The sequence below is a fragment of the Anticarsia gemmatalis genome, chromosome 6 (assembly GCF_050436995.1).
Source record: "Anticarsia gemmatalis isolate Benzon Research Colony breed Stoneville strain chromosome 6, ilAntGemm2 primary, whole genome shotgun sequence".
Classification (NCBI taxonomy): domain Eukaryota; kingdom Metazoa; phylum Arthropoda; class Insecta; order Lepidoptera; family Erebidae; genus Anticarsia; species Anticarsia gemmatalis.
In genome coordinates this window covers 11,111,693-11,127,491 of record NC_134750.1, presented here as the reverse complement: position 1 = coordinate 11,127,491, position 15,799 = coordinate 11,111,693, and the positions used below count along the sequence as shown (strand labels likewise).

General features: G+C 32.1%; 1 protein-coding gene across 1 annotated transcript in view; it reads right to left on the bottom strand.

Annotated features, from left to right (window-relative positions):
* The window catches only part of LOC142973907 (carbonic anhydrase 1-like), a 28,267-nt gene extending 24,191 nt beyond the window's left edge, over window positions 1-4,076 (bottom strand). The window contains exon 1 of the mRNA XM_076115940.1: window positions 3,874-4,076. Coding sequence (XP_075972055.1) covers window positions 3,874-3,949 — 76 coding nt within the window. The 5' untranslated portion in view covers window positions 3,950-4,076. The remainder of the gene's footprint in view (window positions 1-3,873) is intronic.
* Between the last annotated feature and the right edge of the window lie 11,723 nt (window positions 4,077-15,799).

Sequence of the window (15,799 nt, the reverse complement as noted above, 5' to 3'; positions counted from 1 at the left end):
CGGTATCGCCAATTAGCCCCCTTACGCACTAGCGGTTAACCGCGGGAGCGGCTAGCCGCGCGGTTACAGTTGCCTGACAAAATTGTTGGCGGTTATGTTGCGGTTCACAGGCGGTTGTATATTAAACTATAACCGCTCCCGCGGTTAACCGCTAGTGCGTAAGGGGGCTTAGTAGGTATTTGACCAGGAAGTTACTAACATTTTTTTACAATGATTTGGACGAATTTTGTTAATAATAGAAATCTAGTAAGAAATCACACAATAAACATAACCCAACACATATTCTTCGTTGACCTAACCGCATACCTTCAGATTCGGAACATTCGGAACAAAAAAAGGTTTCTCTGTATAAGCGTTCCATATACAACTTGAGTTTTATTCTAGGTTATTTATATTTTTAATAAAGCCTCAGTTTCTTTACATTTAGATAGAAATACGCAATAAAATCTTCGTAAGCACAATATTATATTTAATGTGGTGCCGTAAGAATATAAATTAAAGAATTCTTCGTATTCTTTAATGAAATTATTCGATTTGATAGCTTATAATGTGTAAATATTTAACACTTATATAAAGGCGTTTCTCCACCCGGAACTTTCGCATGTAATGTGAGATTAGGTTGTTTTTTGGCGTGAGTCTGACGAAAAAAAAGATGTTGTTTTTTGGCGCGTGAAACGTCTAGCTTCACAAACTATTACAGACTGACCAAATTGCCAATCAGATGAAAAAATTTTGCCGCCCGGCAGATTTTGTTACTTTAGATTCGATTTTAATAATTATATTTCAATATTCTCTACGCAATTTGACGAGCACTTAAAAATAACACATTGTTTTAATAAAATTGTCCTAAGTTGTTGTGTAACATTTAGTCCAAGTAAACATATAAGTTAGTTTATGTGGCGAAATGGACAAGTTTTTTATTACATTTGCTGTCAATTTACTTTTCAGATTTTCGTTTATTTATAAGACGTAAAGCTGACTTAAACTGGCACAGTAATATAATTGATTCATCGTTTTCTGTTATGCTAAGCACTTTACATGAAATGCTTCATATGAAGGACCACCTTTACATCCATGATAAGTAAAAACGCCTGAGGAAGCAAAACATTTACCGGAATCGCGGGGAAATACTTCTTGGTATGCCGTGTGATAACATAATGATAATATAACACAGATTATATTAAACAATTTCTTAGAAAGTGTACCTTAACGTGATCATAAACATCTTCATTCAATAAAAGCAAGTTTCTTTTATTTCGATCTATGTTTTCGTTACTTAATTTGTAAGACAAGTTTGTTAGCTTCTTTGGTTGGGTATATATAGGAATTTTGTGCAATAAATATTTATTAATTGGTTAGTACGATAAGAATATGGTAGACTAGCTGACCCGCGCAACTTCGCTTGCGTCACATAAGAGAGAATGGGTCAAAATGTTACCCGTTTTTGTAACATTTTTCACTGCTACTCTGCTCCTATTGGCCGAAGCGTGATGTTATATAGCTTATAGCCTTCCTTGGTAAATGGTCAACACAAAAATATTTTTTCAATTCGAGCCCGTAGTTCCTGAGATTAGCGCGTTCAAACAACTCAGCTTTATAATATTTGTATAGATAATATAACCTCGTAGCTAAGTAACAACCGCGTGCATCCATCTCTAATGTTAAGCTACGCTTGCCGAGGTTGTTCCGTGGATGGGTGACCATATACTATAATATAATACTCATAACTACTTAAAAGAATATTCAATTAAACTAACACGAAATTCTACCAAATACCACTAAATGGGTATAATATTAACATTAAATACGAAATAATGTAATTAAAAGAATATACAAACAAATTTATTATAACTAACACGAAATATTTAGTGGAAACTATTTCAAACTAATATCAATTCGAAAGAGTATAACCTCAACTGATTAGAATAACGTAAGTAGCATAATAATCAAATTTCGGTTAAAAATCTCCAAAGCGTAGGCTTACCCAGCTAAGACATAAAACGTAATGATAGTGCGATTTAATATTGCCAGTAGCGCCATCTAGTGAAAGCGCCAGTGCAACCGCAACGCGGTGGAGCGGTTTCTTCCGATTGTCGCTGTTTTCCGTGGGAATGAGATATTTTCCCGGAGTAAAAAGTAGCCTATGTCCTTTCTCGGATATCAAAGTATCTCCATACCAAATTTCACGCAAATTCGTTCAGTAGTTTAGGCGTGATTGAGTAGCAGACAGACAGACAGACAGACAGACAGACAGACAGACAGACAGACAGAGTTACTTTCGCATTTATAATATTAGTATGGATGAAATAACTTAATAAAAAAGTATAGAAATCGTTGCAGACTTTACAAAAAGCATTGCTGCTATAAACAGAATTTAAACGAAATTTAAATTCCCGTAATATGTATTTTAAGAATGCAAGTTAAGGTTTACTTTATTTTCCACGAAAACAACCAAAATTTACTATGCATCATATTCAATGCAATTCTTGTGTTTAGTTGAAATATCTTCATAAAATATTCCTTTTTTTACCACTTAATATTACACCGTCAAACACACGTCAGACAATTAAGGGCTTTGGTTTTCAATAAAAACATAGCTTATTTGGTATTAGAATTCAAAATGGCGGAATTAGTATCAAATTGATACGCTTAATTTAATGCTACGCACGCACGATATGGTTTAAACCAAGGACCCAATTTACTAGGGATATGTGACTTATTAATCAAAATACGTGATGAATTGTTTTAGTATTAACAAACAAATTGGTTCATTTCCTGATCAATTTAAAACTGGGTGAAAGCAATTTGCGTTTCGCAATGTCCTTGAGTGTGGAATGTGACAAGAATTTTAGTATAATTTGTAACATTACTTTCTTTTTCATTCTCAAATTGTTTTGTAAAGTTGTTTGTAAGGCAATGAATGGGAGAACGAATTTGCAGGATCAGAATTTTGTATGTATATGGTAGTTATCCAGCGTGACACCATGTTATAAAAATATAACTACAAAAAGCTAAAAATACAGAAACGAAAGGTACAATTCATCGAAAAGTTGAATAATTTAAAAAGTATTTTGTTGGGGGCTCTCATTTCCAGTAAGTCTGTTAAATATTAAAACTGAGATTTTTCGCGGCCTCGTGCCTATTCATTATTACTTAGCCTCATTAGGCTAAAATCTCGTGAAAATTTGATAACTTCCTTATAACTCAAACCATCACTGTACAAGGAACAACTTGCACAAAAGCGACCAACTCTACTTAAGTAAGGTGAAGTAAAGCTGTGCACTTCCCCATTTCATACATTTTCAACCTGTTGAAATCCCTTTTATCTAAATGCGTTTCTTTAAAGTGCTAAAAGCCAGTTCGGCTAAGCTTTCAAGGTCTTTGCCTTAAAGCAAGTCAGATGTTACTTAGGAATAGAGTGAGAAGTTCTATTTAGTGTACCTTCTAAGTAGGATTATAATACATACTTATGATACGTACAGTAGATACACCGGAGAGTACAGTATAATGTCCGACAACTTAAGAGAGAGTCTTGCAACCAAGGTTCGCAGATGATGTAGGAATACAAATTCAAAATTTAGACTGCCGATATAAGCATTTTTTTTAATACAGAAAATATTCATTATAATCTAGATAAATTGCGCATGTCAAGGCACTCTACTAAATTGAAGGACTAAAATATTCGATAGCCACTAGATTTTAAATATTGCTTAAAGGAAAAGTAGATAATACGTGAGAACACGTAACCGCGTTTTTCACGAACTATGACATGACAGATACTGCATTTACAATTCGCCTAATATCGCGTCACCACGGTACTAGGCCATCGTCATTCAGAACAAAGCTATAACTTAATATAGAAACAGCAATTACCTTCAAATCCCGACACTTGAATATGGATGAACAGCAAACAACATATCGTAACTTTTCCAATCCCTTTGTCAAACATACGACAGAATTGGATCACGTTATCGTAACCAAATCCAATTTTAATAGGAATATTAATTTGTGTATTTTAATATTCATCAATCGTAATATGCGTAAAAATTGATCACACGAAATGTACATAGCCTCAAAATTAATTGACATGATTCTTTTTTTGCTTCAAAAAATGGCTGATACGGCCAGTTGTAATTATGAAATATGCCTCCCTGGTTGATATTAAACCTTTTCTTTTTAACCGAATTCAAAAAAAGTTGGGTATCTCAATTCGGCCGTATATTTTACATACTTATTTTTTCTTAATGTACCTGAAGGTATAGACAGAGGTGTATAAAATGTTCATCTACATTACGCCATTAACAATGTTAGTTCTAGGTGTAAGTATGTAAGTTTTAAGTGTAGTATGTAAGTTTTAGGGTTGGGGCTAGATTATTTCCATATTATTATAACCTTTGTCTTTTATTTATTTCTTAACTTGGTGTAGGGTTGTTGTATTGGGTAAAGCTAGTGCAGAACCTTAAATTATGTTTTGAGGATAAGTTTTGTACTTTTTCTGTAACAGTAGATCAAATAAAGCTATACAAAGAGATCCAGCTTTTTTTACCTTTATTTTACCTTTATCTACCTGTCATTTGGCCCACGTAATTAAAATAATAATTCTTCTATAATTGTTAATACTAAGCTTCAATAGTAATTATTCGAAAATCCAAACATTAATTAAATTTATTCACGCATGGCCAAAAATCTGACTGGGATGGCGAGGGTAATTGAATTCGTGTGTTGAATGAATGAACTAATATCAGGTTATGCCGCGTCAAAAATAAATTTGTTGATTTTCAGTTGCCAATGCAAAATTTTGCTTTGTTCCTTTTAATGACAGAGCGTTACAAAACACGTTAATTTATTCTGATATAGATTAATGGAGATTGTGTTTTTAATAATGAAGTATTTCCTTAATTGTTTTTTTACGTGTACAGTAAATTATTTTCTTGAAATTAATATAATAAATGATATGATTATTTACTTACAGTTAAAGAGCACTTATTATCGCTTTATAACGCAAATATAACTTAAAAAGTAGACTTGGTGTATGAAAACAGTCGTCAAAGCAATGCAGCGTATTAGAATAAACCTTAAATTCCTACTATTAGGTTTCTAAAAAGATAGGTATTTTTTTTCGGAATAAGTTGAATTGAAAATCTAAATAAATGCGAGTTTGTTAACTTAATTCATGTTGGCACGGTATCAAACGGATAATTTTTAATGTTAGTTTCTGTTAAACTTTGGTTCGAGTTTGGCGGATGTCCAGCCGAGTTTCGCATGTTCTTGTCCAGTTATATTAGTGTTATAAATTCTAAGTGCTCTTGGCATCGTAACATTTTACTTTTGAAAGATCTTTTTGTGGCTATTTTTTCTAATTTTCCTTGCAGGTTCAGTCATCCGTAATGTATGGTCCGCAATGGTTAGCGCCAAATTTATGTTATATTCTCAAAAATATTTGTATCAATTAACATAGTGAAATTACCACTTTAACTCCAGTTAATTTAAACCATTTGCTGCTTTAGCATTTCTGCGTATTGTTTGTAGAAATCATTCAATTGATATTTTCATACAAAAAATACGATAAAATTTACATATTTTTAAGCGACTTCAAAAAGAAGGAGACTTTTATGTTCGTGTGGTATGTTTTTTATTACTCCGATTACGCGGTTTCTCAACTAATTACCGTGATTCTTAAATTGTTGATGCGGAATAGTTGGTGTTTAATCAATAAGGTTATTAGTTGGGCTCAGTAGCTCAATTCTCTTTTACTATCGACTACCGAAAACCGACCTGTCATCGAAAAATTTTGTATGAAAATCTTATCAGCGCCTCTGATGGGCGCCGTAGAAACTTTTTTGGCAGTTCATCCTAAATGTCAAAATTCGATAGCTAGCCGGTTGTCGGTAGTCGATAGTGGTAGAGAATCGAGGTACAGTACTTTTTGTTGTTGAAGCTTATATGACATTAATTATGACAAAATATTAGAAAGTAATAACGAATCATGTGCGAGTCGGCTTTTATAAATTCACACCTATTATTCTTGAAGGCGTAGGCGTGTACGATATACACCCACGTTTCTCTTTTTTATATTTTTAGTGCCATCGAACGAAAACTACACATCGTGAGTGGGTGTCAGTTTTAGAACCGTAACATGTTACATAAGGTAAAAGTTTCATGATTATTAACCCCACTAGATGAAACACGTGCTATTGTACAACTTTCGAGAAATTATTGATGTTTTCAGTGTACCAAATCAGAAATTCTAATTGACAAAAAATATTACAATCGTCTTTTTTTCTTTCAAAAGATATTAGCGGGGACATAGTAAAAACGTTTTATAGTTGCAGACTGGAGGCTAATGACGCTGTTTCTCCTTATAAATTATACGATACCGTGACATCATGCGACAGGTCCATTCATCTCCAATTCAAGTCTCCTGAGACCTGTTGAATTGAGTATCTGTTAAGTTTAATACGTTACGTAGGTGTACTCGTATGACGATAAGATCTCATACAAATACGACCAGAATTCTCAGAACATTATGAAGTAGCAAGTTTAAGCAAGCTTCCGTCTGTTTCTCACGAAATTCGTTGAATGCAAACTTTGTATGTGTAAGTATTCCGAGCTTAGTATTGACATTCTGTACGTAATTAATAACGTTTGGAATACTTACAAAGTTCTGTGTTCATGTATTCTGTTTTGCTTTGTTATGGTAGACCTTTAAGTTAAAGTCGAACGGGTTTAACTTATAAAAATAACGTTTAGTTATATATGTAATAATATGTATGTATGTATTAAACTGAAAATGATCGTGATCCGAAACTAAATTGAATCTATTTCTTACAAAGTATTACAAAAAGAACAATGTTATAGCCATTGCTAGTAAAATTGGTAATTTCTAATTCATTTTACAATATAAGCTAGGAGTGTAACGTGCCTGGTTTATGCTAACACTGTCGCCCTACGTTATATGAGACCAATATTGTAAATACATCTTTGGGTATACCAGACACAATTTTAAGTAAACATTATTATATTATATGTGTATTGTATCAGTAGCAATGTTTAGAAAGATCTCAAAAAGTTAATATCACTTCACATTCACACTAAAAAGTCATCTTCAACAAACTTACCAATGAACTACCTGTTCGTAGCATTTCATTATTTGTTATTTTTTTCCTGTACCGCGATTCTCTACCACTATCATCTACCGACAAACGACTAGCTATCGAAAAAAAAACTGACTATCGATTGAGCGCCTCCAGCGGCCGTCATAGAAATTATTTTTGGAGTACATTTTAAATGTCAAACTCTTGATAATCGAAAGTACGGATTGTACAGAATCGCGCTACTGTAATACCTGTGACTTCAATTTATCCTTAATTAGGAGTTGACTCGATTCTCTATTTGTATAGAACTTTCTAATGACATGTGAGTCAAAGTATCGCTAGCTCTAATTCCTAGATCCGCATAACGAGGAAACTTCACAAGTGTTTGCATGTCAAAGGTTCCTTGAAACGTACTGACATAGAATATTATACGTATTTCTGAGTAAATTTCAGTGTCGCTGAGAAAATTATTACCTATGTAGAAGAGTATTTTATTTTATAATTAATTCCAGAAAGTAAGAATGCAGAGTACAGCCAAACGTGAGGCAATTGTTGGTAGGTTTCATAGAAAATTACTAGACGCAAACTTAAAGGAAATGCGTACTTTGCTAATTAGAAAGCAAAATATTATGTGTATGAGATTTGATTATTTAGTGTTGATACAGTATCTGATAATGAAATTTTGTTTTTATTTTTAAAATATTTATAGGTATCACGCCATCTTTCAAATAAGCTATCTGATACTTACCTATAAGCCGTGAAATTGACGCTAAATATTCATTTGGAATCGGGACTTCGTTTTGTATTTCTATGCTGAACTAGGCTTACAATAAAAATACATAGCAATTACCTAGATAAAATTTTCATAACTTTATTTTTCTATTATAAAAATGTTATACAAAATTCTCTACCTTGTATAAAAATAAAAGTTTTTAGACCAAAATGAGCCCTTATTTTTCTAGAAAAATGTAGTTTTATCTTTGTGATATAAGGAACTTTATACGTGAGTGTATTTGTGCTAGAATGGCCTATGAACGGTAGACAAGAATGTTGAGGACAGTGAGATATGCTGATAAATATCTTCGGTACTATTTCGGAGAGGTACAAATTTGTTGTACGTGTCACATCGTCAAAGTTCTGGTAGTATGAAACACTATTTATTTGCGTTGAATTTCATATTCATACCAGTGCCTCGCTGAATAATAATGTTCAATTTCGTGTACGTTACTTAAGTTTAAATTTTCTTTGTCATAAGAGTTACTCAGTGCAAATCAGGATGTATTATGTCGGTTAATATAAAATGTAATTCAAAAGTTCAGCAACGTACTAATCTTTTGATGATCACGATAGTATTATTTTTATATTATGCTGGTACAAGGAAACAAAGCAATAAATTAAAGGTAAAATTAAGCACAGCATCGATTATGGATTTTTATTTAGTACAATTCCCCTCATATCCAATTACTTATTTCTTTGAAGGATTAAGAGGAAATAGCAAGGAAAACTCTTAATTGATAAAAATGTTAAATCAGAATAGAAAATAAAAATATTCTTAGAACGTAGCAATTCGTCGTTATTTGACATAATCAATGTTTATGAGATGTGATACTAAATACATGACTATTGTTATGACTCAGAACAATTTCTAAATAATTACGAGTACCTAGAAACAAAATTGTATCTTGTATTAATAACAACTTTAAGAAAGGGCTTAACAATCTTGCCTCGTAATAAGCTTTCCTATGATTGGCATTTAATTATAAAGATGAAACTTAACAGAAAATGAAAGCGTAATTCTTATTTCTTAGTATTATAGTTCTATTTATATTTCAAGAATCAGTGACAGCGAATTAATTAAATTTTCTTTCTAAACTGTCCAACTTAAATATTTCTATAAATAATATGAAAGTTGCTATCTCGAAATTATTTTACCTTTAAGAAATACCAAGTTTCAATTTTATTTTTCACGTTTTTGTTTTAAAGGCGGAAGTAATTATTTTTGGGCGGATTCTGATAAACTTATTAACATTTTTCCGTGATTTTTTTAAGACACAATTATATTTTCTTGTACGTATTCCTGTTTCCTCTATATAAGTTAAGTTATTTAGTAAAAAGAGTTGCCTATTAAAGTCATAATTTCGTACAGAAAAAAATAAAATCAATGTAACTGCTTAAATCTGAAATCTAAATTTCCTACCTTTAGTCATCGATTTTGGCACTTATACGGCATTTTATACTGATAAACTGAAATACAAATAGTCTGCACCGGGCTTGAGTTTTTTCCTCATATTTCGTGAGCATTCTCCTTTATGCAATTAACTGCTGCGGTTGAGATATGTTATAGTTTCTGATTACAGTCCGTTAAACAGTTTCTGTCAAAAATACATGTAAACTCAAACCGACGTCACTGAAACATATAAATTCAAAGCCTGTATAAACTTTAGTTTGTAGGTTTGCTTTGTTCAAACGGATTTTTATCTATGTAGCGTCCAATGCGTTCGAAGAAAAGATTATTAAGAAAAGATATTATTATGTTTATAAATTAGTCGCTTCATCTATTTTATACACATATTTGAACGTAAAATTTCGACGAAAAATATAATAAAAGTCCCTTTTTCATATTTTATTGGGATCTGACGTTGTTTTAATAACATTGTTCTGTTTGTTTTCAATTATGTTTTAAGGTACATTTTGCCTCGTGTATGAGACGAACACGTGTCTGTGTTGTAAAGGAATATTTTCATTGAGGTCAATAACCTTAAGAAAAGTATCGAGCCTTTTCACACATTGTATTGGTTACAAGTTGAAGGAAAATTGTATGGTTTCCCTTTTCAATTAGTTTTATTTTGGTATTTTTGATAATGATAATGTAATGTTGTGTAATACATATTTTGTGTAGGAAGCGGTTAAAGAAACTATTTTATTTTTAGATTGTTGTTGAAGTTATATAAAAATGCCGATCGGTAACATATTTTGGGGATTTCTAAATAGGTATTAATACGATCATGTTGACCGTTCGTAGTTTCAAAAATATCTCTGCAAAGAATTTCTTAATAAAAAATTACTTAGCTTTTATTCAGTTTTTTTCCTTCTTAAAACGGCCCTTTATATTATTTTTCATCAGTCTTCCGTTTTATTTTCAATAGGATAAATGAATACGACTTCTCTTAAAAATAGAAAAATCTGCCATATATAGAAAATTAGCCTATTTCTGGATAGTAACCACTACCTTAAACCGAAAGCAAACTATATTTACTTTGCTAAAACATTGTTCCATTTGATTACTGGACTATCTACATCTATACTAATATTATAAAGCTGAAGAGTTTGTTTGTTTGTTTCAACGCGCTAATATCAGGTCCGATTAGAAAATTTCTTTCAGTGTTAGATAGCCCTTTTATCGAGGAAGGCTATAGGCTACATATCATCTCGCTACGATCAATAGGAGCCGAGTACCAGTAAAAAAAGGTTACAAAAACGGGGAAAGTATTTCACCCATGTGACGCAAGCGAAGTTGCGCGGGTCAGCTAGTACACAAATAAATCCTTAAAAAACCATTGCCATTACTCTAATAAGAAACAAAATGTGTTTATTAAACTGCAAAGTAACCCATAACAATCTCACATTCATGGCTTTTCCTGTAATTTGTTTGAATATTTTACAAGACGCCCCTAATATTTTCTCTTTCCATGAAACAGAATGTTTGCTAAATTGCTTGTATATTACCCCATGTGTTGAGCGAATTTATTGTTTAAGGAAAGAAAACAGCTTTTTTAATCCTCTATGGAATGTGAATTGAATTTCTTGGCAATTGTCTGTATAATCTTTGAGTTTGTAAAAAATGTTGGATCTTATTATTTTGGATTCGTGTATTGTATTTTGATATAAAGGCTGAAGGCACATGGATGTCTATACTCACTCTGAATAACACTACCCTGAATATCTCTTTGTCTCTATTTCAGACTAAGCGATTTGTTATTAAATTCATTGATAATATTTAAAAGATGGTTTCATTATAAGTATAAATTGCTTACTAGGTAGTGCCCAACAGAAAGTTGGATTAATAATAAATGTAGGGTGCTGAAAATAATTATGTCAACGACCTACAGATTCAGAAATTGCCCCAGATAAATGAACGGTTTTAGAGTTATTTTTGTTGTAAAAACACGGTAATATTTACTGCTTGGTTTTTTATTGTACATCATAAAGCAATAAATAACAAAATATGACTGTATTTACAGTTACAAATATAAAAAAAAATGTTTGTTAAAAATATTCTTCCAACTTAGTACACAAACAACGCACGCTAGTCTGAGCTCTTTGAGTGCCAGACAGTTCATAATGTTCAAATTATACCAACCCTTCTACACCATTCCTATCCGTACTACGGAATTGTAAAAAAGAACTTTGAACTCGCACGTCAGTGAATATCAACTTAACGTATTATATAAAACTATTTCAGCTCGCGGGTATCCTTTAGGCCCAGCGCAGACAGACCGGAATAATCCTCGCGCGGTCTCGAGCATTTTCTTTACGGCTCGCGGATGCTCGAGCATGCTCGCGACTGCTCGAACCTGCGCGAGGAAAACTTTCTAGGTTACCATTCTTCATAAAACAGGCCAGTTTTCGTGAAAATTCGTCAACGATGATAGACTGGGCCATGATTATAATTGCTCTTTTGACTGAAGAAGAATAAAAATGACGTTCTCTCTCTTTAAACTTAGTAACAACATTGAAATTTTTCGTACGATGCATTTTTTGTCAGGTTCAAGCAATTATGCACTTTATTTTAATTAATTTAAAGTTGATTTTCAAGTGCGTTAAAAAAATCCTCTCCGCTGCGCTCCTCTTGGTCTGCGCTGACCCTTACATATTTTCAAATGAAATATAAACGAGACCGACTAATCTTACTAACATTATAAAGAAAAGAAATATTTGGGTGCATGTTGGTCACTCAATCACGAAACAGAACTACGAAACATTTTCTGACAAAATTTGGTACACAAATAGTTCATACCCGAGATTTTTTACATGCGGACGATGTTAGGAGTGGACATCAGCGTGCATACCTTCATTCTCACAAACTTCACTCACGCTTACTTATAATATAATTATGACAACTCATAAAAACTGTAGAGAATTTTAAAAAAAAGGTTTACGTTTAAAAATATTTGAGAAGCCCAGACTAAACCCTTCTACAATATTATAATCCCATACATTACTTGGAGTTGATTTCGTCTTTATTTTATTCTAAGTTCCCCTTCAGTGCCGACAATATTCTTAAAAGAAATTGAAATGGAATTGTGGTGTCGCGACGATAGTCGACTTTTAAACTAAGTGTATAAATATCATCCTGTGTGGTTCCAGATGGTTAGGTAGATATAAGTGTAAACGAAGTAGAATAGTTTCTTATTGAAATGTCTTTGGCGCTCTGGAGTCAATAAATTGAATTAGTATTATAGAACGACAACAAAGTTGAAAGTCTTGGCATGCACGATTTATCATAATTATAAGGGTTTATACTAAGTATTTCCATAATGAAGTAGAGTTCAAAAATTCTGAATTTAGTATATCTCGGCCGGGAACCCTGCATACAAGGTTATCTAATAACTTGTTGAACTTAAGGATGACTGTAGTAGTGCATTGTTAAAATCTGGTGACCTATTCGTTATGTAGTGCATTAGATTGACAATTGCTTATCTAGTGCGTTTGGTGGTCACCTTATTGTCGAAGATATGTTTAATGTACAGACGTATAGGAGGTATTGACATAGCCTACTATGTAATCGTCATGTCAATGTTTATAATAAAGAAATATTACAGAGGAAAATTGCAAGTATTTTCAACGTTTATCGATATTGCCCTGCGGCGGTCTCAAATGAGAATGTAAACAACAAATTAAATGATTTATTTAGGTATTCAATTTTGATCTTCAAATTCAGTCTAGCGACTTGGAAAACTTTACGGACTTTGAATTCTTTGCCGACCGTCAATCGTTAATAACTAAACGCAACATTAAAATTTGAAGTGAACTGAATTGTTAACATACGAATATAAGATATCATATAAGAATAACCCAAGCTTTAATCAAACAATCAGACTAAGAGTCAGAGTCATAGTGGCAAAACTTTATTTAGCGTCATTACCAAAATATTAATTAATAAAAAGAATGATACTATTATACTAATTATACAACATATTCACAGCGATCCTACAACAAGCTGGATAGAGTATTATTACTGCCAAATAATAAAATCGTCTTCACTGTCTTAGATAGTAATATACGCACGATAAAAATCATTGGACAACCGAAATACAGATCTCTATTTCCGAGCTACGCAGTATTATGCTAACCAAACAACTGATAAAAATACAAAAGGTTAAAAAAGCAATCTCAAAATAGTTTAGAAAGATCAAAATAAAATCCATTCAAGCAAATAGAGACACCCACTTGTAAAATAAAAACTTCTCTAGGGAATTGATAAGACAGAAGACTTGATTCAAACATAAAGAAAACTTTGAACCCCTATCAAACTATCCAGGCATTGTCTAGGCTTTACCAAATGTACCTAGCTTGGACTTAGATTAACAAAATATATACCTAGGTCTTAGTTTTGGTTGTAATATAGGTATGAATGAACATTTTATCAAATTGTATTGCTGTTAGCCGGTAACAATCATTTGGACAAACATACATTAATATAAATTACAGAGGAAATCATCCACCTCCGACTTAATCAAATCGAAAAAAGTTCAAAATATTAATATAGAATTTCATTATCTAGCTAACAAACTATCTCTATATGCGAAATCCGTTCACTATTCTTTGAAAGAACAGCAAATATACATTCATCAACATCATTTTTCAGTTCTAATAGCAATAAGTAGATAAAATACCAAAAACAAACGTCTAAGGTTCTATTAGAACTTCTTAATTACTAACACTCCATTCTGTTCACGCATCCAATATTTCCAGTAAACCATTGTCAAGGAAAGTTTGGTGCCTAAATATTTACAATATATCCTAAACTTATGTACTCAGACGAGGTATATTGGTAGGCGTTCCAGTACAAAAATAGATTGAAACCCATCTGATGAAGCGTGACCAGACATACTTAATACTTTATGTGCGGGTGGAGACGTAAAAAGATTTTGATCGTTACTGACAGAAACGTACACAAGTCTCTTATTTAAATTAACAGAATTCAATTACGTTAACTTTGGAAGATTCTTCGAATCTTACTTGGTTTAGTGCCAATTTAATTCTTTATGGGGGAAATATTGAACCATATAGTAGGAATGGGACTAATAAAATAACCACTGCGCTTTAATGGAGGTGTTCAATGACCGAAAATATTATATTACTACATCTTGATGAACTCTCAGTTTGTATATTCGTCTTAGGTTTCCCCATTATATTATATTCATAGCTACAGACAAGCCAATTATACACTCTTAAATAGAATAATATTTAATAAACAAAATTATTCTTTACCTTTTTCTAGTCTAGACTTAGGGGCAAAGGCCGAAATTTCTTAAGCCATCTTATGTATGCTTTACCTATTGTTTATCTTCATCATAATTCGTTAACTTTAGCAATTCATCACAGGCGTAAATTCAAATTAATTACTTACTAATTTAATAAAAAAGTCTTAGTGCAACATTGAAAGTAAAATATCTATTCAAAGTAGACTTCAGAGGGTTTGAGAAATTAAAGAGATTAAGTTGTATTTTGTGTTCTTCGAAACAGCCTTCAGCTATTCAAAGTTTAATATTAAATGCAAGATGGCCGCTGCAATAAGTTTTTGAAGTGCGTCCAAGTTGAAGTCACGATTTCAGTTCTTTTAATATTTTCATCTTCTAAAAATCAGAAGCTTTGGACAAAGTTTGTTGTTGAAGACACTACGTTGATATTTAATGTAATTGAATTTTGAGTATAAATATTTTATTGTGACTCTTTTGTGTAATAATAAATTCATAATATTATTTTTGTGAGGACTTTTCAATAGTCAGTCAACTTTATTAAGAAGTCATTTTAAAAGTTTTGACAATTGTGTCCAGAGAATCTTTCGAAAACGAAGAAAATGAAAGTCGGTATGAAGAAGTTTATTTTGCTAATATATCTTACGATAACTTTGTAAATAAAATCTCAATCAACAGTAAACAGAGTCTGTGTTCATGATGAGTATTGAATTGTACATACAATTGAACGATGAATACATAGAACTGAAACTTCCTACGTGTTATAATCGTGCGACGTGCAGTCTGTAATTACGCTGATGGTAATTGTTGAGGCGTAGTTAACTTAAATTGATAGCACGTTACAACATCGGATCGAAACAACATTGATTATTTCTATATATTAAAGCTATACGAGATACATAGTGCATGTGAAAATTAGTTACCATTGTTGTTGACGCAACTTTCCAACAAAATATTGTCGGTAACAACTCGATACTAGTTCGTAATAAACTAAGCCTGAATGTTAGAAAAATGAGTTCATGATGCTTAAAGTAAGTTACTATAATATTGATGCAACACCGCTACAGGGGCTAGTAATTCAAATTGCGATAATTATGTGTAATTTGCACATGTCATGCATTCGTGACTGTAACGGCGTGAACATAAATTATGTCATTTGTAAATTGAAACTTTAAGTAGAGATTAATGTAGATAAACCTAGGTTAGTTACAAATCACGCGAAAT